The 23,769-nt window shown below is 30.0% G+C and overlaps 1 protein-coding gene across 2 annotated transcripts in view; it reads right to left on the reverse strand.

Annotated features, from left to right (window-relative positions):
• Positions 1-23,769, reverse strand: part of Cyfip (Cytoplasmic FMR1-interacting protein Sra-1) — a 44,762-nt gene that overhangs the window by 18,936 nt on the left and 2,057 nt on the right. For both annotated transcript variants that reach the window (XM_074134334.1, XM_074134333.1), the window contains 16 exons: positions 23,414-23,639; positions 22,429-22,533; positions 22,144-22,347; positions 21,865-22,056; positions 19,880-20,094; positions 19,615-19,745; positions 18,012-18,182; positions 17,737-17,819; positions 17,588-17,656; positions 17,256-17,329; positions 15,000-15,173; positions 14,664-14,901; positions 14,383-14,582; positions 14,083-14,216; positions 13,810-14,001; positions 13,518-13,721 (listed from right to left, as the gene is read on the reverse strand). In XM_074134334.1, the coding sequence (XP_073990435.1) occupies positions 13,518-13,721; positions 13,810-14,001; positions 14,083-14,216; positions 14,383-14,582; positions 14,664-14,901; positions 15,000-15,173; positions 17,256-17,329; positions 17,588-17,656; positions 17,737-17,819; positions 18,012-18,182; positions 19,615-19,745; positions 19,880-20,094; positions 21,865-22,056; positions 22,144-22,347; positions 22,429-22,533; positions 23,414-23,639 (2,612 nt within the window). The remainder of the gene's footprint in view (positions 1-13,517; positions 13,722-13,809; positions 14,002-14,082; positions 14,217-14,382; positions 14,583-14,663; positions 14,902-14,999; positions 15,174-17,255; positions 17,330-17,587; positions 17,657-17,736; positions 17,820-18,011; positions 18,183-19,614; positions 19,746-19,879; positions 20,095-21,864; positions 22,057-22,143; positions 22,348-22,428; positions 22,534-23,413; positions 23,640-23,769) is intronic.

A 23,769-nucleotide genomic window follows, 5' to 3' on the forward strand; every position in this document is an offset into this window, starting at 1 on the left:
AGTCAAATATAAACCAAATCTATAGAGTAGTTTTCCAGATATTTCATGTTAAAGATTTCAATGTTTCCAACGAAACCAAAATTTAACTCTACATACCTCGTTTCCTACTCGACAGAGATTAACGAAATTTTATATAATTATAGACAAACGTTGTCTCTATATACAGATAAAATATAAACAACATCTGTCGAGTAGTTTTCCAGATATTTCAAGTTAAAGATTTCAATGTTTCCAACGAAACCAAAATTTACCTCTAAATATATCGTTTTTTCTCCACTGATTTTATCGAAATATTATACAATTATAGAAAAAAGTTGTGTCCATATACAAGTCAAATATAAACCAAATCTATAGAGTAGTTTTCCAGATATTTCATGTCAAAGATTTCAATGTTTCCAACGAAACCAAAATTTAACTCTACATACCTCGTTTCCTACTCGACACATTTTTACGAAACATTATACAATTATAGAAAAAAGTTGTCCCCATATACAAGTCAAATATAAACCAAATCTATAGAGTAGTTTTTCTGATATTCCAAGTTAAAGATTTCAATGTTTCCAACGAAACCAAAATTTAACTCTAAATATCTCGTTTCCTACTCAACACATTTTTACGAAACTTTATACAATTATAGAAAAAAGTTGTCCCCATATACAAGTCAAATATAAACCAAATCTATCGAGTAGTTTTCCAGATATTTCAAGTTAAAGATTTCAATGTTTCCAACGAAACCAAAATTTAACTCTAAATATCTCGTTTCCTACTCAACACATTTTTACGAAACTTTATACAATTATAGAAAAAAGTTGTCCCCATATACAAGTCAAATATAAACCAAATCTATCGAGTAGTTTTCCAGATATTTCAAGTTAAAGATTTCAATATTTCCAACGAAACCAAAATTTAACTCTAAATATCTCGTTTCCTACTCAACACATTTTTACGAAACTTTATACAATTATAGAAAAAAGTTGTCCCCATATACAAGTCAAATATAAACCAAATCTATCGAGTAGTTTTCCAGATATTTCACGTTAAAGATTTCAATGTTTCCAACGAAACCAAAATTTAACTCTAAATATCTCGTTTCCTACTCAACACATTTTTACGAAACTTTATACAATTATAGAAAAAAGTTGTCCCCATATACAAGTCAAATATAAACCAAATCTATCGAGTAGTTTTCCAGATATTTCGAATTAAAGATTTCAATCTTTCCAACGAAACCAAAATTTAACTCTAAATATCTCGTTTCCTACTCAACACATTTTTACGAAACTTTATACAATTATAGAAACAAGTTGTCCCCATATACAAGTCAAATATAAACCAAATCTATCGAGTAGTTTTCCAGATATTTCAAGTTAAAGATTTCAATGTTTCCAACGAAACCAAAATTTAACTCTAAATATCTCGTTTCCTACTCGACAAAGATTAACGAAATTTTATATAATTATAGACAAAAGTTATCTCCATATACAAGTCAAATATAAACCAAATCTATAGAGTAGTTTTCCAGATATTTCATGTTAAAGATTTCAATGTTTCCAACGAAACCAAAATTTAACTCTACATACCTCGTTTCCTACTCGACAGAGATTAACGAAATTTTATATAATTATAGACAAACGTTGTCTCTATATACAGATAAAATATAAACAAAATCTGTCGAGTAGTTTTCCAGATATTTCAAGTTAAATATTTCGCTCTTTAAAACGAAACCAAAATTTACCTCTAAATATATCGTTTTTTCTCCACTGATTTTATCGAAATATTATACAATTATAGAAAAAAGTTGTGTCCATATACAAGTCAAATATAAACCAAATCTATCAAGTAATGTTCCAGATATTTCAAGTCAAAGATTACACTATTTCGAAAGAAACCAAAATTTAACTCTAAACATCTTATATTCTACTCGACTGATATTAACGAAATTTTATACAATTATAGACAAAAGTAGTCTCCATATTCAGATAAAATAAAATCAAATCTATCGAGTAGTTTTCGGGATATTTGAAGTTAAATATTTCAGTATTTCAAAAGAAACCAAAATGTAACTCTAAATATCTCGTTTCCTACTCAACACATTTTTACGAAACTTTATACAATTATAGAAAAAAGTTGTCCCCATATACACGTCAAATATAAACCAAATCTATAGAGTAGTTTTCCAGATATTTCTAGTTAAAGATTTCAATGTTTCCAACGAAACCAAAATTTAACTCTAAATATCTCGTTTCCTACTCAACACATTTTTACGAAACTTTATACAATTATAGAAAAAAGTTGTCCCCATATACAAGTCAAATATAAACCAAATCTATCGAGTAGTTTTCCAGATATTTCAAGTTAAAGATTTCAATGTTTCCAACGAAACCATAATTTAACTCTAAATATCTCGTTTCCTACTCGACAAAGATTAACGAAATTTTATATAATTATAGACAAAAGTTATCTCCATATACAAGTCAAATATAAACCAAATCTATAGAGTAGTTTTCCAGATATTTCATGTTAAAGATTTCAATGTTTCCAACGAAACCAAAATTTAACTCTACATACCTCGTTTCCTACTCAACACATTTTTACGAAACTTTATAAAAATTATAGATAAAAGTTGTCACCATATACAAGTCAAATATAAACCAAATCTATAGAGTAGTTTTCCAGATATTTCAAGTCAAAGATTTCAATGTTTCCAACGAAACCAAAATTTAACTCTGAATATATCGTTTTTTACTCGACTGATATTATCGAAATTTTATACAATTATAGAAAAAAGTTGACACCATATACAAGTCAAATATAAACCAAATCTATAGAGTAGTTTTCCAGATATTTCAAGTTAATGATTTCACTGTTTCCAACGAAACCAAAATTTAACTCTAAATATCTCGTTTCCTACTCAACACATTTTTACGAAACTTTATACAATTATAGAAAAAAGTTGTCCCCATATACAAGTCAAATATAAACCAAATCTATAGTGTAGTTTTCCAGATATTTCAAGTTAAATTTTTCGCTCTTTCAAACGAAACCAAAATTTAACTCTGAATATATCGTTTTTTACTCGACTGATATTATCGAAATTTTATACAATTATAGAAAAAAGTTGTCTCCATATACCAGTCAAAAATAAACCAAATCTATCAAGTAGTTTTCCAGATATTTCAAGTTAAAGATTACACTATTTCGAAAGAAACAAAAATTTAACTCTAAACATCGTATATTCTACTCGACTGATATTAACGAAATTTTATACAATTATAGAAAAAAGTTGTGTCCATATACAAGTCAAATATAAACCAAATCTATCAAGTAATTTTCCAGATATTTTAAGTTAAAGATTTCGCTGTTTCAAACGAAACCAAAATGTAACTCTAAATATCTCGTTTCCCACACGACAAATTTTTACGAAATTTTATACAATTATTGACTAAAGTTGTCCCCATATACAGGTGAAATATAAACCAAATCTATAGAGTAGTTTTCCAGATATTTCAAGTTAAAGATTTCAATGTTACCAACGAAACCAAAATTTAACTCTACATATCTCGTTTCCTACTCGACAAATTTTTCCGAAACTTTATACAATTAAAGACAAATGTTGTCTCTATATACAGATAAAATATAATCCAAATCTATTGAGTAGTTTTCGAGATATTTGAAGTTAAATCTTTCGCTCTTCCAAAGAAACCAAAATTTAATTCTAAATATCGCAATCCCTATACGATCAATAATAACGAAATTATATACAATTATAGACAAAAGTTGTCTACATATACAGATAAAGTATAAACAAAATCTATCAAGTAGTTTCGAGATATGTGAAGTTAAATATTTCGCTGTTACAAACGAAAGCAAAATTTAACTCTAGATATTTCGTTTCCTACTCGACAGATTTTTACGAAACTTACTACAATTATAGACAAAAGTTGTCTCCATTAACGATAAAATATAAACGAAATCTACCAACTAGTTTTCGAGATATTTCAACTTAAAGATTTCACTACTTCAAAGGAAACCAAAATTTAACTCTAAATATATCATTTCCAACACGACATATATATTTACGAAAGTTTACACAATTATAGACAAATGTTGTCTCCATATACAAGTCAAATATAAACAAAATCTAACGAGTAGTTTTCCAAATATTTCAAGTTAATGATTTCACTATTTCGAAGGAAACCAAAATTTAATTGTAAATATCTTATTTCCAACACGACTGATATTAACGATATTTTACACAATTATAGACAAAAGTTGTCACCATATACCAGTCAAATATAAACAACATTTATCCAGTTGTTTTCCAGATATTTTAAGTTAAAGATTTCGCTGTTTCAAACGAAACCAAAATGTAACTCTAAATAACTCGTTTCCCACACGACAAATTTTTACGAAATTTTATACAATTATTGACTAAAGTTGTCCCCATATACAGGTGAAATATAAACCAAATCTATAGAGTAGTTTTCCAGATATTTCAAGTTAAAGATTTCAATGTTACCAACGAAACCAAAATTTAACTCTACATATCTCGTTTCCTACTCGACAAATTTTTCCGAAACTTTATACAATTAAAGACAAATGTTGTCTCTATATACAGATAAAATATAATCCAAATCTATTGAGTAGTTTTCGAGATATTTGAAGTTAAATCTTTCGCTCTTCCAAAGAAACCAAAATTTAATTCTAAATATCGCAATCCCTATACGATCAATAATAACGAAATTATATACAATTATAGACAAAAGTTGTCTACATATACAGATAAAGTATAAACAAAATCTATCAAGTAGTTTCGAGATATGTGAAGTTAAATATTTCGCTGTTACAAACGAAAGCAAAATTTAACTCTAGATATTTCGTTTCCTACTCGACAGATTTTTACGAAACTTTCTACAATTATAGACAAAAGTTGTCTCCATTAACGATAAAATATAAACGAAATCTACCAACTAGTTTTCGAGATATTTCAACTTAAAGATTTCACTACTTCAAAGGAAACCAAAATTTAACTCTAAATATATCATTTCCAATACGACATATATTTACGAAACTTTACACAATTATAGACAAATGTTGTCTCCATATACAAGTCAAATATAAACAAAATCTAACGAGTAGTTTTCCAAATATTTCAAGTTAAAGATTACACTATTTCGAAAGAAACCAAAATTTAACTCTAAATATCTCGTTTCCTACTCGACAAAGATTAACGAAATTTTATATAATTATAGACAAAAGTTGTCACCATATACCAGTCAAATATAAACAACATTTATCCAGTTGTTTTCCAGATATTTCAAGTTAAAGATTTCAATGTTTCCAACGAAACCAAAATTTAACTCTGAATATCTCGTTTCCTACTCAACACATTTTTACTAAACTTTATACAATTATAGAAAAAAGTTGTCCCCATATACAAGTCAAATATAAACCAAATCTATAGAATAGTTTTCCAGATATTTCAAGTTAAATTTTTCGCTCTTTCAAACGAAACCAAAATTTAACTCTGAATATATCGTTTTTTACTCGACTGATATTAGCGAAATTTTATACAATTATAGAAAAAAGTTGTCTCCATATACCAGTCAAAAATAAACCAAATCTATCAAGTAGTTTTCCAGATATTTCAAATTTAAGATTACACTATTTCAAACGAAACCAAAATTTAACTCTAAATATCTCGTTTCCTACTCGACAAAGATTAACGAAATTTTATATAATTATAGACAAAAGTTATCTCCATATACAAGTCAAATATAAACCAAATCTATAGAGTAGTTTTCCAGATATTTCATGTTAAAGATTTCAATGTTTCCAACGAAACCAAAATTTAACTCTAAATATATCGTTTTTTCTCCACTGATTTTATCGAAATTTTATACAATTATAGAAAAAAGTTGTGTCCATATACAAGTCAAATATAAACCAAATCTATCAAGTAATTTTCCAGATATTTCAAGTCAAAGATTACACTATTTCGAAAGAAACCAAAATTTAACTCTAAACATCTTATATTCTACTCGACTGATATTAACAAAATTTTATACAATTATAGACAAAAGTAGTCTCCATATTCAGATAAAATAAAATCAAATCTATAGAGTAGTTTTCCAGATATTTCAAGTTAAATATTTCGCTATTTCAAACGAAACCAAAATGTAACTCTAAATATCTCGTTTCCTACTCAACACATTTTTACAAAACTTTATACAATTATAGAAAAAAGTTGTCCCCATATACAAGTCAAATATAAACCAAATCTATAGAGTAGTTTTCCAGATATTTCAAGTTAAATTTTTCGCTCTTTCAAACGAAACCAAAATTTAACTCTGAATATATCGTTTTTACTCGACTGATATTATCGAAATTTTATACAATTATAGAAAAAAAGTTGTCTCCATATTCAGATAAAATAAAAAACAAATCTATCGAGTAGTTTTCGAGATATTTGAAGTTAAATATTTCGCTATTTCAAACGAAACCAAAATTTAACTCTAAATATCTCGTTTCCTACTCGACAAAGATTAACGAAATTTTATATAATTATAGACAAAAGTTATCTCCATTAACGATAAAATATAAACGAAATCTACCAACTAGTTTTCGAGATATTTCAACTTAAAGATTTCACTACTTCAAAGGAAACCAAAATTTAACTCTAAATATATCATTTCCAACACGACATATATATTTACGAAACTTTACACAATTATAGACAAATGTTGTCTCCATATACAAGTCAAATATAAACAAAATCTAACGAGTAGTTTTCCAAATATTTCAAGTTAATGATTTCACTATTTCGAAGGAAACCAAAATTTAATTGTAAATATCTTATTTCCAACACGACTGATATTAACGATATTTTACACGATTATAGACAAAAGTTGTCACCATATACCAGTCAAATATAAACAACATTTATCCAGTTGTTTTCCAGATATTTTAAGTTAAAGATTTCGCTGTTTCAAACGAAACCAAAATGTAACTCTAAATATCTCGTTTCCCACACGACAAATTTTTACGAAATTTTATACAATTATTGACTAAAGTTGTCCCCATATACAGGTGAAATATAAACCAAATCTATAGAGTAGTTTTCCAGATATTTCAAGTTAAAGATTTCAATGTTACCAACGAAACCAAAATTTAACTCTACATATCTCGTTTCCTACTCGACAAATTTTTCCGATACTTTATACAATTAAAGACAAATGTTGTCTCTATATACAGATAAAATATAATCCAAATCTATTGAGTAGTTTTCGAGATATTTGAAGTTAAATCTTTCGCTCTTCCAAAGAAACCAAAATTTAATTCTAAATATCGCAATCCCTATACGATCAATAATAACGAAATTATATACAATTATAGACAAAAGTTGTCTACATATACAGATAAAATATAAACAAAATCTATCAAGTAGTTTCGAGATATGTGAAGTTAAATATTTCGCTGTTACAAACGAAAGCAAAATTTAACTCTAGATATTTCGTTTCCTACTCGACAGATTTTTACGAAACTTTCTACAATTATAGACAAAAGTTGTCTCTATTAACGATAAAATATAAACGAAATCTACCAACTAGTTTTCGAGATATTTCAACTTAAAGATTTCACTACTTCAAAGGAAACCAAAATTTAACTCTAAATATATCATTTCCAACACGACATATATTTACGAAACTTTACACAATTATAGACAAATGTTGTCTCCATATACAAGTCAAATATAAACAAAATCTAACGAGTAGTTTTCCAAATATTTCAAGTTAAAGATTACACTATTTCGAAAGAAACCAAAATTTAACTCTAAATATCTCGTTTCCTACTCGACAAAGATTAACGAAATTTTATATAATTATAGACAAAAGTTGTCACCATATACCAGTCAAATATAAACAACATTTATCCAGTTGTTTTCCAGATATTTCAAGTTAAAGATTTCAATGTTTCCAACGAAACCAAAATTTAACTCTGAATATCTCGTTTCCTACTCAACAATTTTTACTAAACTTTATACAATTATAGAAAAAAGTTGTCCCCATATACAAGTCAAATATAAACCAAATCTATAGAATAGTTTTCCAGATATTTCAAGTTAAATTTTTCGCTCTTTCAAACGAAACCAAAATTTAACTCTGAATATATCGTTTTTTACTCGACTGATATTATCGAAATTTTATAGAATTATAGAAAAAAGTTGTCTCCATATACCAGTCAAAAATAAACCAAATCTATCAAGTAGTTTTCCAGATATTTCAAATTTAAGATTACACTATTTCAAACGAAACCAAAATTTAACTCTAAATATCTCGTTTCCTACTCGACAAAGATTAACGAAATTTTATATAATTATAGACAAAAGTTATCTCCATATACAAGTCAAATATAAACCAAATCTATAGAGTAGTTTTCCAGATATTTCATGTTAAAGATTTCAATGTTTCCAACGAAACCAAAATTTAACTCTAAATATATCGTTTTTTCTCCACTGATTTTATCGAAATTTTATACAATTATAGAAAAAAGTTGTGTCCATATACAAGTCAAATATAAACCAAATCTATCAAGTAATTTTCCAGATATTTCAAGTCAAAGATTACACTATTTCGAAAGAAACCAAAATTTAACTCTAAACATCTTATATTCTACTCGACTGATATTAACAAAATTTTATACAATTATAGACAAAAGTAGTCTCCATATTCAGATAAAATAAAATCAAATCTATAGAGTAGTTTTCCAGATATTTCAAGTTAAATATTTCGCTATTTCAAACGAAACCAAAATGTAACTCTAAATATCTCGTTTCCTACTCAACACATTTTTACAAAACTTTATACAATTATAGAAAAAAGTTGTCCCCATATACAAGTCAAATATAAACCAAATCTATAGAGTAGTTTTCCAGATATATCAAGTTAAATTTTTCGCTCTTTCAAACGAAACCAAAATTTAACTCTAAATATCTCGTTTCCTACTCGACAAAGATTAACGAAATTTTATATAATTATAGACAAAAGTTATCTCCATATACAAGTCAAATATAAACCAAATCTATAGAGTAGTTTTCCAGATATTTCATGTTAAAGATTTCAATGTTTCCAACGAAACCAAAATTTAACTCTAAATATATCGTTTTTTCTCCACTGATTTTATCGAAATTTTATACAATTATAGAAAAAAGTTGTGTCCATATACAAGTCAAATATAAACCAAATCTATCAAGTAATTTTCCAGATATTTCAAGTCAAAGATTACACTATTTCGAAAGAAACCAAAATTTAACTCTAAACATCTTATATTCTACTCGACTGATATTAACAAAATTTTATACAATTATAGACAAAAGTAGTCTCCATATTCAGATAAAATAAAATCAAATCTATACAGTAGTTTTCCAGATATTTCAAGTTAAATATTTCGCTATTTCAAACGAAACCAAAATGTAACTCTAAATATCTCGTTTCCTACTCAACACATTTTTACAAAACTTTATACAATTATAGAAAAAAGTTGTCCCCATATACAAGTCAAATATAAACCAAATCTATAGAGTAGTTTTCCAGATATATCAAGTTAAATTTTTCGCTCTTTCAAACGAAACCAAAATTTAACTCTGAATATATCGTTTTTACTCGACTGATATTATCGAAATTTTATACAATTATAGAAAAAAAGTTGTCTCCATATTCAGATAAAATAAAAAACAAATCTATCGAGTAGTTTTCGAGATATTTGAAGTTAAATATTTCGCTATTTCAAACGAAACCAAAATGTAACTCTAAATATCTCGTTTCCTACTCAACACATTTTTACGAAACTTTTCTTACAATTATAGAAAAAAGTTGTCGCTATATACAAGTCAAATATAAACCAAATCTATAGAGTAGTTTTCCAGATATTTCAAGTTAAAGATTTCAATGTTTCCAACGAAACCAAAATTTAACTCTAAATATCTCGTTTCCTACTCAACACATTTTTACGAAACTTTATACAATTATAGAAAAAAGTTGTCCCCATATACAAGTCAAATATAAACCAAATCTATAGAGTAGTTTTCCAGATATTTCAAGTTAAATTTTTCGCTCTTTCAAACGAAACCAAAATTTTACTCTGAATATATCGTTTTTTACTCGACTGATATTATCGAAATTTTATAGAATTATAGAAAAAAGTTGTCTCCATATACCAGTCAAAAATAAACCAAATCTATCAAGTAGTTTTCCAGATATTTCAAGTTAAAGATTACAATATTTCGAAAGAAACAAAAATTTAACTCTAAACATCGTATATTCTACTCGACTGATATTAACGAAATTTTATACAATTATAGAAAAAAAGTTGTCTCCATATTCAGATAAAATAAAAAACAAATCTATCGAGTAGTTTTCGTGATATTTCAAGTTAAATTTTTCGCTCTTTCAAACGAAACCAAAATTTAACTCTGAATATATCGTTTTTTACTCGACTGATATTATCGAAATTTTATACAATTATAGAAAAAAGTTGTCTCCATATACCAGTCAAAAATAAACCAAATCTATCAAGTAGTTTTCCAGATATTTCAAGTTAAAGATTACACTATTTCAAACGAAACCAAAATTTAACTCTACATACCTCGTTTCCTACTCGACAGTGATTAACGAAATTTTATATAATTATAGACAAACGTTGTCTCTATATACAGATAAAATATAAACAAAATCTGTCGAGTAGTTTTCCTGATATTTCAAGTTAAATATTTCGCTCTTTCAAACGAAACCAAAATTTACCTCTAAATATATCGTTTTTTCTCCACTGATTTTATCGAAATTTTATACAATTATAGATAAAAGTTGTGTCCATATACAAGTCAAATATAAACCAAATCTATCAAGTAATTTTCCAGATATTTCAAGTCAAAGATTACACTATTTCGAAAGAAACCAAAATTTAACTCTAAACATCTTGTATTCTACTCGACTGATATTAACGAAATTTTATACAATTATAGACAAAAGTAGTCTCCATATTCAGATAAAACCAAATCAAATCTATCGAGTAATTTTCAGGATATTTGAAGTTAAATATTTCGCTATTTCAAACGAAACCAAAATGTAACTCTAAATATCTCGTTTCCTACTCAAAACATTTTTACGAAACTTTTCTTACAATTATAGAAAAAAGTTGTCCCTATATACAAGTCAAATATAAACCAAATCTATAGAGTAGTTTTCCAGATATTTCAAGTTAAATTTTTCGCTCTTTCAAACGAAACCAAAATTTAACTCTGAATATATCGTTTTTTACTCGACTGATATTATCGAAATTTTATACAATTATAGAAAAAAGTTGTCTCCATATACCAGTCAAAAATAAACCAAATCTATCAAGTAGTTTTCCAGATATTTCAAGTTAAAGATTACACTATTTCGAAAGAAACAAAAATTTAACTCTAAACATCTTATATTCTACTCGACTGATATTAACGAAATTTTATACAATTATAGAAAAAAGTTGTCTCCATATACAAGTCAAATATAAACCAAATCTATAGAGTAGTTTTCCAGATATTTCAAGTTAAAGATTTCAATGTTTCCAAGAAACCAAAATTTAACTCTACATATCTCGTTTCCTACTCGACAAATTTTTCCGAATCTTTATACAATTATAGACAAACGTTGTCTCTATATACAGATAAAATATAAACAAAATCTGTCGAGTAGTTTTCCAGATATTTCAAGTTAAATATTTCGCTCTTTCAAACGAAACCAAAATTTAGCTCTAAATATATCGTTTCCTACTCAACAGATTTATCTGAAATTTTACACAATTATAGACAATAGTTGTCTCCATATACAGATAAACTATACACAAAATCTATCGAATAGTTTTCGAGATATTTGAACTTAAAGATTTCACTTAAAGATTATTTAAGATGTTAAATATTTCGCTGTTTCAAACAAAACCAAAATTTAACTCTAAATATCTTATTTCCAACACGACCGATTATTCCGAAATTTTATACAGTTATAGACAAAAGTTGTCTCTATACAGGGTGTATGCGGAGGAGTGGTCGAAACTTCGAGAGGTGATTCAACAGCTCAAATGCAACAAAAAATATTCTCTTCACTTTGGCCCGATTCTCACTAGTGTCCAAGATATTTGCATTTTTAACTTTTCCATCGATATTCGCGTTTTTCGATATTTAATTCTAAATATCTCTTTTTCTACTCGACAGATTTTAATAAAATTCTATACAATTATAGACAAATGTTGTCTCCATATACAAGTCAAATATAAACAATATCTATTGAGTATTGTTCCAGATATTTTAAGTTAAATATTTCTCTATTTTGAAAGAAATCAAAGTTTAACTGTAAATATCTTATTTCCTACTCGACAGGTTCTAATGAAATTTTTTAATGATTTCGATGTTTCAAACGAAACCAAAATTTAACTCTAAATATATCGTTGTCTCCATATACAGATAAACTATAAACAAAATATTTTGGGTAGTTTTCCACATTAACTAATGTTTCACTGAAATTTTGAAAAATAGGCAATTATAAACATTACTATTAAAATTTGTTCATTTCCTATTTTCTAGCGAAATTCTACTATAAAAATCATGCAAGCTCAAAATTAATTTGATCTTATATTATTATTTTATTAAAAAACTATTTTATAATTTTTTTAAGAACCCTACCTACATTTTGTGGTTGTGCAACAACTAATTTTTACTATCCTTACCTCATTATATTTTTATTGAGATTTTAGGGTCGCAAAAATTAATGTTAAATTTAATTAAAGTCATAATGGCTTTATTGTTGTGAATATTTAGATTTGTGCTGTCGTTCGCGACGACATCTATCAAGGCGTGGCAGACCGGTAAGTGCTGACTATCCATTTCCTCCTCTTGCAGGCACAGGGGACACATAGGGCTGTCCACCACCCCAATCCTATGCAAATGTTTTTGGAGGTAGTCATGCCCGGTAGTCATACGAAAGCATGCCCAGCCTCCTTTCTTACAGCTGCTACCGAAACAGGACTCTCAAGCAGCGTCCACCACCGCTTTCCTTCTGCTTGATGCTGTTGGGTCCTTTTTATTTCTTCATTATAAGAAGACTTTACTTATTATGTTAAAATAAAAGTTCAACTAGGCTACTTTCTCCGGGTTATTCTTGCATTACGCCTAATTAATCTTACAAATTCTCATGTAACGAACTTTCATTATATAAAGTCGTACTACGTCGGTGGATTTTGCCCGAAACCCTGATGTCATACTGATGGTATTTAAACTTACTTTAAGATATGAGCTTCCTGGATTTTTTTTTGTAACATTGTTTCTACAAAGGAACGAAAGGGAGAGGGCAGACACAAAAACTGCATTTTGGTTGGGAGCTCATTTAATGAAAACAGAAACTATAAAATTTGATGTGACAAAATATAAATTTTAACTTAATAAAAATCACAACAATCATAGAACTTTGCGTAGAATAAGTGCTTACCTTTGCAATAAGGCCGTGGTAAAATATTCTGAAATGGAGCAGCATGCAGAAGGTCGCAAACTTCTTCCTGTGAAAGTGCTTGTTCCATCAACAAGCAAAACAGTATTGTGTTGCCTAGCTCTCGGAAATTATGAAATAATTCTGTTTTTGCGTCTGGATATTGTACAATATCATTTAATTGTGCGTGATAGTAGCCAAGTACACCTAAAGAAGGTAATGGCATACATTAGAATTCCCAAGGCAAAAGAAAAAAGTGCATCTATCCGGTAAAATTCAAGAAAGGCTCTAATACCTGGTGAACCATAGTCATATCTTGGTAGTTTGCACAGCTTTGGCATAGCTTCCATTAGGGTTCTAGTAAACTGCAGTAGATTTCCTTGTATTAAGCTTTTTACAATCTTCAACAATTCTTCCATAACAACGGCTATACCCTGATATCCAAGTAATCGGCAAACAGAACGCATATGGCAGGCACCAACAAACCCTTAAAAAACAAATAAAAGTAGGAAGGAATTAAGAAAAAAAGAATGAAATTCCCGTTTAAAAAATCATTAATTATTGATACCATTAAATTGCCCATAAATTGTGGAATATGAGAGATTCAAGTGTTTGCTTCCCCAAAGATACTGATACCCCATCTGAGGAGGTTTATCTCTGTGAACTGGTTGAGTAAAATTAATACCACGGCATTTCACAAACCTAGAGAAATTCACTAATACAGTGTGTAGAACATTTGCGTTTAATTTAATTATTTATAATTGCAATTACAGGAAAGAAAGTAGGTAGTTTCCGTCTTTTTTTTAAATAAAAAAAGACGACTTTTAAATAAGGAGTTACTTCTTTTATAAATAAATGAATGTATTACCTATTAGTAGCTGCATTATAACAATAATTCGGTAAGAAATCATAATTTAATTCCCAAAAAACATGAAGTGTAATCCTTCCATAAGGCGCCAGTACATTGTGATTAGCTTCACGGAACATAGCATCATAATCATCTAGTGCTAAAAATTTGCTCAACAATTTATGGCAGACTCTGTTAACTTGAAGCAGTCCATCTAACTCCTGAAAATAAAAACAATTGATCAATTACTTTTCAAAGTTAATATTATAAACTTAATATTTAAATAAAAACAGTCAACTCACCACAACACCAGTAATATCGCCAGCTTCAAATTTACTAATTGCTAAATCAAGCGCTTTTAGCATATCTGCATTAATACGTTGGGTGATTAATTTATTCAAGTCAATGGATCTTCCCAATAATTGCACATGGCGTTGTTTCAACAAGGTTTCATATCGATTAGCTCTGGGATACGGAAGTAAATATGTTCCCATACACTGTGCCACACACTCTACACGAAATCTTTTATCTAGAAGAATGCTGTTGGATTTTTGTTTTTACTTAAACAATTTGGAGAATGATTACAAAGAATTTTCTTCTATAATTGCACACACGTATATAAAGTTATTCACACAAACCTCGACGCAAGCTGTTTGTAATGAGTGAAAATCTGTTCACTTAATTTGTAGACAAACTGATCAAAGCAAAGATTAACTTCTGCTTCAACTTCATCATATAAAAACTGCTTACGGAACACCGTGAGTGCATAATGTGCGCTATCGTTGTATAAATCCAATGGATAAAGAACATATCTGCAATAAAACAACTATATATATTTATGTGTATAGAAGGGAGGTTTGGTGAAGTGGTTTGAATGCGAGCTGGTACGCGGCAGATCAAGAGATTAAGTCTCGCAAATAGTTCTTTGCAAGTGTTAACAGTAAAGTATGAACTTCTTCCCTCAATCCTGAATAGTTAAGCCCTGTCTGAAAAATAGGCGATTACTTTACTATTTACATAGGTACTTCGTTCTTTTTTTCTTTCAGAACGAATTCAATGAACCTTGGTGATATATAATTAAAAGCGATAAATACAGTTCAATTCAACTAATTATGGGAGGAACCAGAGAAGTTGGAAAAAACCTACGTCATAGTTAAGGTATTGAGGATCAGGATCTGTACGAATGCAATCGCACACGAAGTACTTAAATACGCCATGTTGTTAATAATAAAAATGCCAGTAACGAGAGAACACTATCCAGAAGCCGGTTGTGCACTGAAAAAAGCTCCGGGCGCCAATCACCTTAGATGTTGTCGCATATTACAAATATATCATGTTGAATCAACAACATAATACATCAATTACAGTTCAAAATTAGACTCAAAATGTCAAATTTACGAAAAGAAATGCTTCTAATAATTCTTCAGATGTGTATTGTACAATAATAACGCTATACTAATGATCTGTACTTTTCATTTGATGGAAATTTGTATGCATACTTAAAAAGTAAAATAAGGGATATTATAGGATTAGCATTCTTACAAGAAAGGATTTCAGCAATATTAAAACAGTATAAAAGCAGTAAATAAAAAATTAATAAATAAAAAAACTCTGGCTTCAATGTTCTCTTACTAAATATTTCTGACTCCTACTTGTAAACTTCCTTTAACCTTTAAATTTTGGCCAAACGTAAAACTAATATTAATCATTAGACTCTAAGAGCATTTCTAAATATTTTGTACATCACATCTCCCTTTTAATCCTCGACTATATTTTGTATTAATTAGTACGTGTATATTTATTTTAGAATAACCCTTCCAATTTCATTTTATGCTGGTATCGGCCTGCAAATAGATCTATAAAACAGAGGAAAGAAACTGCTTCGAACGGGCTGCTCAGATCGGGTTCAAAAAAATTTATAAGAGTAACAAAAGCCAAGATAGTTAAGCTATGTAGGAGAGGTTCTCCAAGAGCCTCGAAATGTTAGCTTAATTCGGGACATAAATCATAAAAAACGTTGGTCTTATTTCGAGGAATTAACGCTTAATAGTGAAAAAACGTTCTAATAGAATTGTGAATTTAACCCCCCCCCCTTTTTTTATTACACACTAACAAAAATTCTCAGCAAATTTTGTTCACGTGCGATTTCTGAAACTATAGAAAAATAATTCATTCCTAATGAACTTTCTATGAATTCTGATATTTATTGCTAAAAACCAGATAAATTGTAATATGTCAATATTTGCTAAGTACTCCAATTTTATTTAGTCAATCGCAAACAAGTATCCTGTTTCATCATGATAAAGATAGAACGATTCCAGAACACGGGCTAGATGGGTTCTGTTGTTTTGTCTTAGATAGAGACTTAATTTTACAGAACCTGCAAGAGAAAGTATTTATTGAAAAAGTGTTTGGGCCTCAAAAGCTGCATTTAACAGATTTTATCTGTCATTTTATACATTTGCCTAATTTCTGATCGGTTTTTCACATGGCATTAGTTATGGTATCCTTAAGATATTTAGTTTGACGCAGTTAAAGAATTAAAATTTCTAGAAGCAAATTAAAAGCCAGTGTCACCAGGAACATGTAAGTTCAATTAGTTCAAGCCCAGAATGGAGGAGATAATAGACATCAAGTTAGCACTGTGTGGACATCTGGGCGAAGAGTATCTGCAAGTCATCAAGAATGAGACTTGGGTGGAAAGACTGATGAATATGGAGACTGGGAATATTTTTTAATAAAAGAAGAGGCGCTGAAGACAAGTTTAGAGCATACTCAAATTTTTAAGGGCCTTTAAGCGATGTTACAGAGAAGTAAATAACCAAATATACGTCCACAATTAGTGTTCAATTAATTATTTGTACATAAACAAGGGAAAATTAAAATTATCTTACTCCATCATAGACGGTTCTTTTGTGCGCAAAATGTGATCAGTTAATATCCAAGGCATTGACATTTCGATTGGAAACTGTAAAGAAAGTAATAATAAGTTATATTTAATAATTGCTAATAAACATATATCGTCTTATAATAACGAAAAATAACACCAGTTTCTAAACAAACTCAAAGAGTGGTTCTGTCCATTCCTGATACTGTCGCTCTAAACCCAAAAACATCGATTTTTTAATCATAAAATCGAAATGAAGCTATGAAGAGGGTGGTGAAGTTTTTCATTTTGTCCAAATATACTTTTAATTCTGAAGAGAAGTTACAAATTCTACTTTACCTGAATTCTTTTTTCCATAGTAATCAAGTCACTACATTCTTCATTGTGTTGATGTCGTACAGTACATTTCTAAGTAAAGGATATGAATGAATTAAAAAAAAATGCAATTAATTAGGAAATCATTTCTGTTTAAATAATTGAATATGCACCTGTATACGACGGCCCATTGTCATTTCCAAATAAAATTCTCTGTACCATAATTGGGATAAATCACAACATTGTTGAAGAGATTCTTTAAATTAAAATAAATAAATAATTTTATATATATTACACGCACACAAACATAAATATTAAATTACGCATTTATATACAATCATATATAATAAATTATTGATAATTATCTTGAAACAACTTCACTGAAATATTTATTAAGCAATTCCAGCAAAAAACTTTTTCACCTTATCTAATTTAAATAAAAACTCACCACTAAAACTAAGTAGGTAATTCCAGAAAAATGAAGTTTTATGAAACTGATCAATTTGTACTAAATATTGCCCATCAATGTCCTTTCGTAATGTCCTTTTTCCACCAGATTTATCAGCTATCAAAGATTCCAGCATAGTTCGTACCATATACAACTGTGTAGATGATGGACCTAAAAAATATAAATGATAATTTAAATTAGGTAACTGCAAAATGGTAAGGAAATCCGAAAACAAGTCAAAATTAAGCAAAAGATATATGTATGATCATGTACCTCTGAGGCCTAATCACTAATTCACTATTGTACAACATTAATGATTATTAGTATTGGTTTGTCACAGAACTCTCTCGAAAAATTATAGAGGAGAGGAGATTATAGTGAAAAGTTTTGATATGATTTTAAAGAAGCAATAGGTAGGAAATAAAATTCTAAGGGGCTAACACGATGAAAAGATGTTGTATGGATGTATGATTAGGTTTTCTAGTAATGACCTGAAGACAAGGTATTTGAATTTTTTTACCTTCAAATATACCAAATATAACTCATGTATCGGAGGAATATCGAACTGTTGGATCCAGATTGACTAATATCGAGGAATAGGTAAAAAAAAGCAACAAAAAAGTCTTTTAATTTTAAGGTTACACTTACGGTATCACCTTGATATGTGTCACCAGGGTAAATTCATTCAATTTCTACAATTTACACGTTTGCAGTACTTCGTCTTACAAAATAAGGAGAACGTAAGTTATAAACAACAAGAGTAGTTTGTTTCTACATTGCGGAAAGTGCACAGCAACTTTCACAAAGATAGCTTGAAAGATTAGAAAGCACTAAAACCTCTACATCAAGATATCATGAGGAATCTTGGAAGATTCTAGGGACCATATATCTCTTACACCCTGTAAGCATCCTAGCATCTAAATTCCTTTTAATGACGGCATCGCTCTCCGTCAGCAGGTGTGTAAGATTCTCGAACATGAAGTTGAGCTCTGCTGACTCCCTTCTTTTTCTTAAATTTTTCCTGGAGGAGCTTGTCGCTTATCCCCCGAAGCGTTTCAACCGGGTAAAGGTGGACGCAATGCCCTGGCATTAAAACATGGCCTGGTGACAACAACCCAAATAAGATGATTCTTTTTTCCCCAGGTCATTGAGTTTGCAAGGCATTTCAAAACTATTTTTGAGATGATAGCATAACTCAGTGTTTTAATAGCAGCCAGAATATCGGAAAAGATGATTATCTTCTGATTCTGATACTTCCTTCCACGTCAAACTTGACGCATCTTCCAATTACGAAAAAATTCCTAGAAGATGCTGGGATATTTACTCATTCTCTGATCACGGAAGCAAATCCATAACCAGTCAGTAAAAATAAAAACATGCGTGTACGATGGATAAAATCAACGATGGAGAAATGTAAGTTATTTGGACTACCTCCATCCCAAGTGTGGGACAAGTCTCGCTTAATAGTTCATTACTACTCTTCTTTGCGCATCGACGGCCGTTGCCATTAATACTTAGTATGACAATAGCAGTTAGCGAAAGTCACGTAAGTGCTTGTTTAATGTGCAAAGATTTCCCATGACAAAAACATGTATTAACTAACCAACATTCCTTCGAGGTACTTTGATTCCAAAGCCAGCGTCAGGATCTTTCTTACCACGAAGCGCTGGATCGGAGTGCGGCTCAACACCTCGCTGCCAATCAGCACATGATTCTCTTACCGAAACGATAATGCTTTTGAACATAAAAGTTAACTTTAAAATAAAATAATTTAAACAATGATTGTTTAAAAATGATCATGAAAAGTTATTGATAATTAAAATTTTAATGGCGACAAAAAAACTCAACGAAATAGGCAGCAAAAGTACCTTCTAATTAGTTCTCTTTTATATTTGATGGCCTTGCGAAGAGGATCTCTCAAAACCAGCTGCACGAAATCTTGAAGCTCAGCATAAATATTTCTTCTAATCGCTTCCGTGACAACCGTCTCGATTCTTGCCATCAGCACTTGTAATCCTTTGACCATTGCAATAACTTCTATCAGAGCGAATTTTTCTTCAGCTGTATAATTGTATCTTGTTGCCTAAATTAGAGATGATATCCGTCATATAATAGCAATTCACATTCTTAATAAACTTTAACAGCAGTTGGGGCAGTTCTTTAGAATTTTGGCACCTAAGCGGTTTTTTTTTTTTTTTTTTTTTTTTTTACAGAAGTATATTTCTCCTACTGAATAAAAATAAAATTTTAAAGTTTTAAGAGCAAGTGAAGTGACGCGACAAATTTGAAAGGATTGAACAAGTTTTTTAAAGAACACTCTAATTTTATGTTTATTAAGTTGCCGTTAAGAGGAACCGACTCACAGCTAAAAATTCGTCAATCGGAAAAGTGATTCTTAATAACTCCAATCAAACAGGATATCACTTTTACATTTAATATTTTTAAGTGGCAATTGATGTTATGAAATCCGGAGAAAGCTGTGTGAATAAGAAACATGCTTCTTCAATATTTCAGTTTTCACGAATTAATTCAAAACAACCAATATATCTGGCGTTTAAAATTCAACACTTAAATGCAATAATTAATTTAACTTAAAAATGTTCTTCAAATATTTCTCTGGAAGGCAAGAATTCAAATGAAACATAATGGCTAGGGATATATAATTTGTCTAGGCAATATGTTCTAGCACTCTTTCAATTTAAAACATAAAACGTCATTTTGAATTCAGCCTATCCTTTACTGCCGGAAAATACTGCAAATATTTCACATTTCTAAAATCAAAATATTATATTTGTATAGGTGCATATAGGTTTGGGTACCTGGTCATTCAGGACATAAGGGAAACGAAATGGCAGATTTATTGGCCCGGGAAGGCTCTGCAGGACACTTCGTTGCCCCGGAGCCCTGTTTTGGGGTTTCGAAGTGTGTTAAGTCTGCGGCCATTAACTTATGGGTGCAGAGTAGGCTCAGGAGTGGTAGCTCAACACCACTGGGCAGAGACAGGCGAAGAAGTTCATTAGAGGCTATTCGCCGAGGGTGACTGAGGGAATTAATCCGTCAAGGCCGTGGGGCTATAAGTATAATTGTAGGTTCATTAACTGGCCACTGCAGTCTCAGAAAACACATGTATCGCATGGGATTGGCAGATGATAGCCTTTGTAAGTTCTGTCAGGAAGAAGAGGAAATGGCACTTCCCGCGTTGTGTCATTGTGAGGGGCTTGTATGGCTAAGGATGTTACTTCTTGGGGAGGATAAACCAAGGCATGTGAGCTTTACCCAGGAGTCGCTCTCCAGAATTAAGAGTCTGATTAAACGGACGGGTCTGGAGGGTGAGCTCTAAAGTTGGGGAGCCTCAATAGATCCAAAGGGGTCGCAGTGGCGTAGGCGTTAAGACCGTCCTAATTTAATCTAATAGGTGCATATTTAAGAAAATTGTTGGTTTAACCTAAATCTTAAACCTACATTGCATGTCCCAGTTTTCCTCTATTGGCCAAATTTTCTGGGAAAATATTTTGATACTGATACGGAATTTAGTGGAACAATTAATCAGTAATGTCGCTCTTCCAATTCATTCAACGCTGACTAATATCTTAAAGTTAGTAATGGTTGTTTTACCTACACGGAATATGTAGTTTGAGTTCCCAGCGATTTCTAATATTTGAAATTCTCTCTGAAAACACATACAGAGATTTGCTAAAAATATTTGTCTGGATTCCTCAAAGCATGGAAGAACGTAAAATTCATTTTTGCAAATAAGACAATCAAGGCCTGTTCTACCCAACAACAGAGATTCATCCTCCTGTGTAGAGTGGTTTAATTGGAAAATATTATAAATTAAATTTCTGAAACATACTCTTTCATATTCTTCCGCTTCTGGTGGACATTCTTTGTTTTGATGGTGATCCGTAGGGTGAAGAAGTTTCCATGAATAGAGTTCTGTAACAACTGAAGTCCATTCCGATAGTAACTGCAACCCACGAAGCGCCAGTTCGGCTGTTTCCTTGTTTTCTGCATCCGTTCTAGTATCTTTATACGTAGTGGTTACCTGTGATTAAATAATAGTGAAAGTAATAATTTGTCACATTCTTCATTAAATATTTTTTTTTAACAACTGGAATTCTAACGAACCTACCTCATTGCTGTATCTGGCAAGCTCAGATATATATTTTCCATGATCTTCTCTGATCTGCGGCAAATGTATCATAAGTTCAGCTTGTGGACTGATTGTAAGAGAACTGGAGAGCGGCCATTTTCCGGCATCAAAATGGGCGCTACGTTTTATATAATTAAATGGTGCAATCTGCATATCTCCAAACAGAGGAACTACTTCTAAATTCTGCCATAACAAATATTAATATTATATAAATGAAAATTCAGTAGTATGGAGAAAAAAAAAGGAAAAGCGGTCATGAATTACCTTGAATATTCTATCAATTTTACTCAAATTTAATTTCTTTTTCTGATCTAATTTATTTATATTACAGGCTTCATTATCCATTAAAAAAAGGCCAAAACCCATTACCTGTAAAAATATTATCTGATAAGTTGGCTTAAAACTGATTAATCACAATAGTAATAATCACAGAAAGAAACACACAGCTCGTTCTTCTTGGATCTTGACACTCCTGAGGATAACCAACCTAACGATTCGAACATTCATGCTAACTGATATCTCACCATAATCTGAAGAAATTGTTGAATTGGTCTGCAAATAATAGGTAGACATCTGAAAGTGAGCATAGGAAACTCAAGCTCATAACATACACACTCACTCACTCTTCCATATCGTAAACACCACAAAACTAACTTCTGAACCTGGAAGGGAAACACAATAGATTTTTTTAGATCACAATGGATTTGGATTCTTCCACATGCTGGGAGCAGAGTTCTAAGTAATGAGTAATGATGAGTAATCAACGAAATCGCAGTACTTTCTTAAAAACGAATTAGCACAGTATTTTCCATAAATATGCTTCAAAGCTGAATGTTGTTTAGTTCCCAGAAAGAACACCAGGCTTTCACACTTGTAAATGACACTTAACAGCAAAATCCCAACTAGAACTTAATTTTCTCCGAAAACGAACATATTAAATCCAAGCATTTGACAATTATCAAAAATTTTGTATACAAGTAGAAATCAAATTCTCTTCAAGATCCTGATGAAAAAATCTCTGAGTTAATGAATGAAAATAATCTACTTAACATAAGTAACGAACGCTTTTACATGCTTTCATGCTATGACGAATAAAAATCAACTATATTCACAAAGCAGATCTATGTATTCAACTAGAAATTCAATCTAAATGTTAATTAAATCTCTTTGATAAGTAAGAAACGTACAAATGTAAACCTTAGGTCACCGATCCGTGCAGCAACACTAAACAATCAAGAAAAATTCCTACCTTAACTAACATGTGTTTCTCATTAGGTGTTAGATACATTCTAGTATCAAACATATGAACCGCCAAATTCACAACATCTGATAAAAGCTCTTCATAACCTGGAATTTTCTCCAAATTCTCCTTTACTGTATCCCTGATCTTATTCTGTGTGGCAAGAAACATAGAAAGATTTTGAGATTCTTGAAGTGTGTGTGAATCAGCTAGGACTTTGAGAAATTGCGCTGCTCTGAAATATTAAAAACAACAAATTAAAAGTCTAGTTTTCTGCTTTGATTAGTTATTAGATATTATGAATATTTGTATCGGCTTTGTAACTACTTGTTGATGTAAATAAATCAATAAATTTGTCAATCAAC

Source organism: Rhodnius prolixus, unplaced genomic scaffold (assembly GCF_049639745.1).
Source record: "Rhodnius prolixus isolate KJV_2025 unplaced genomic scaffold, Rpr scaffold_16, whole genome shotgun sequence".
Classification (NCBI taxonomy): domain Eukaryota; kingdom Metazoa; phylum Arthropoda; class Insecta; order Hemiptera; family Reduviidae; genus Rhodnius; species Rhodnius prolixus.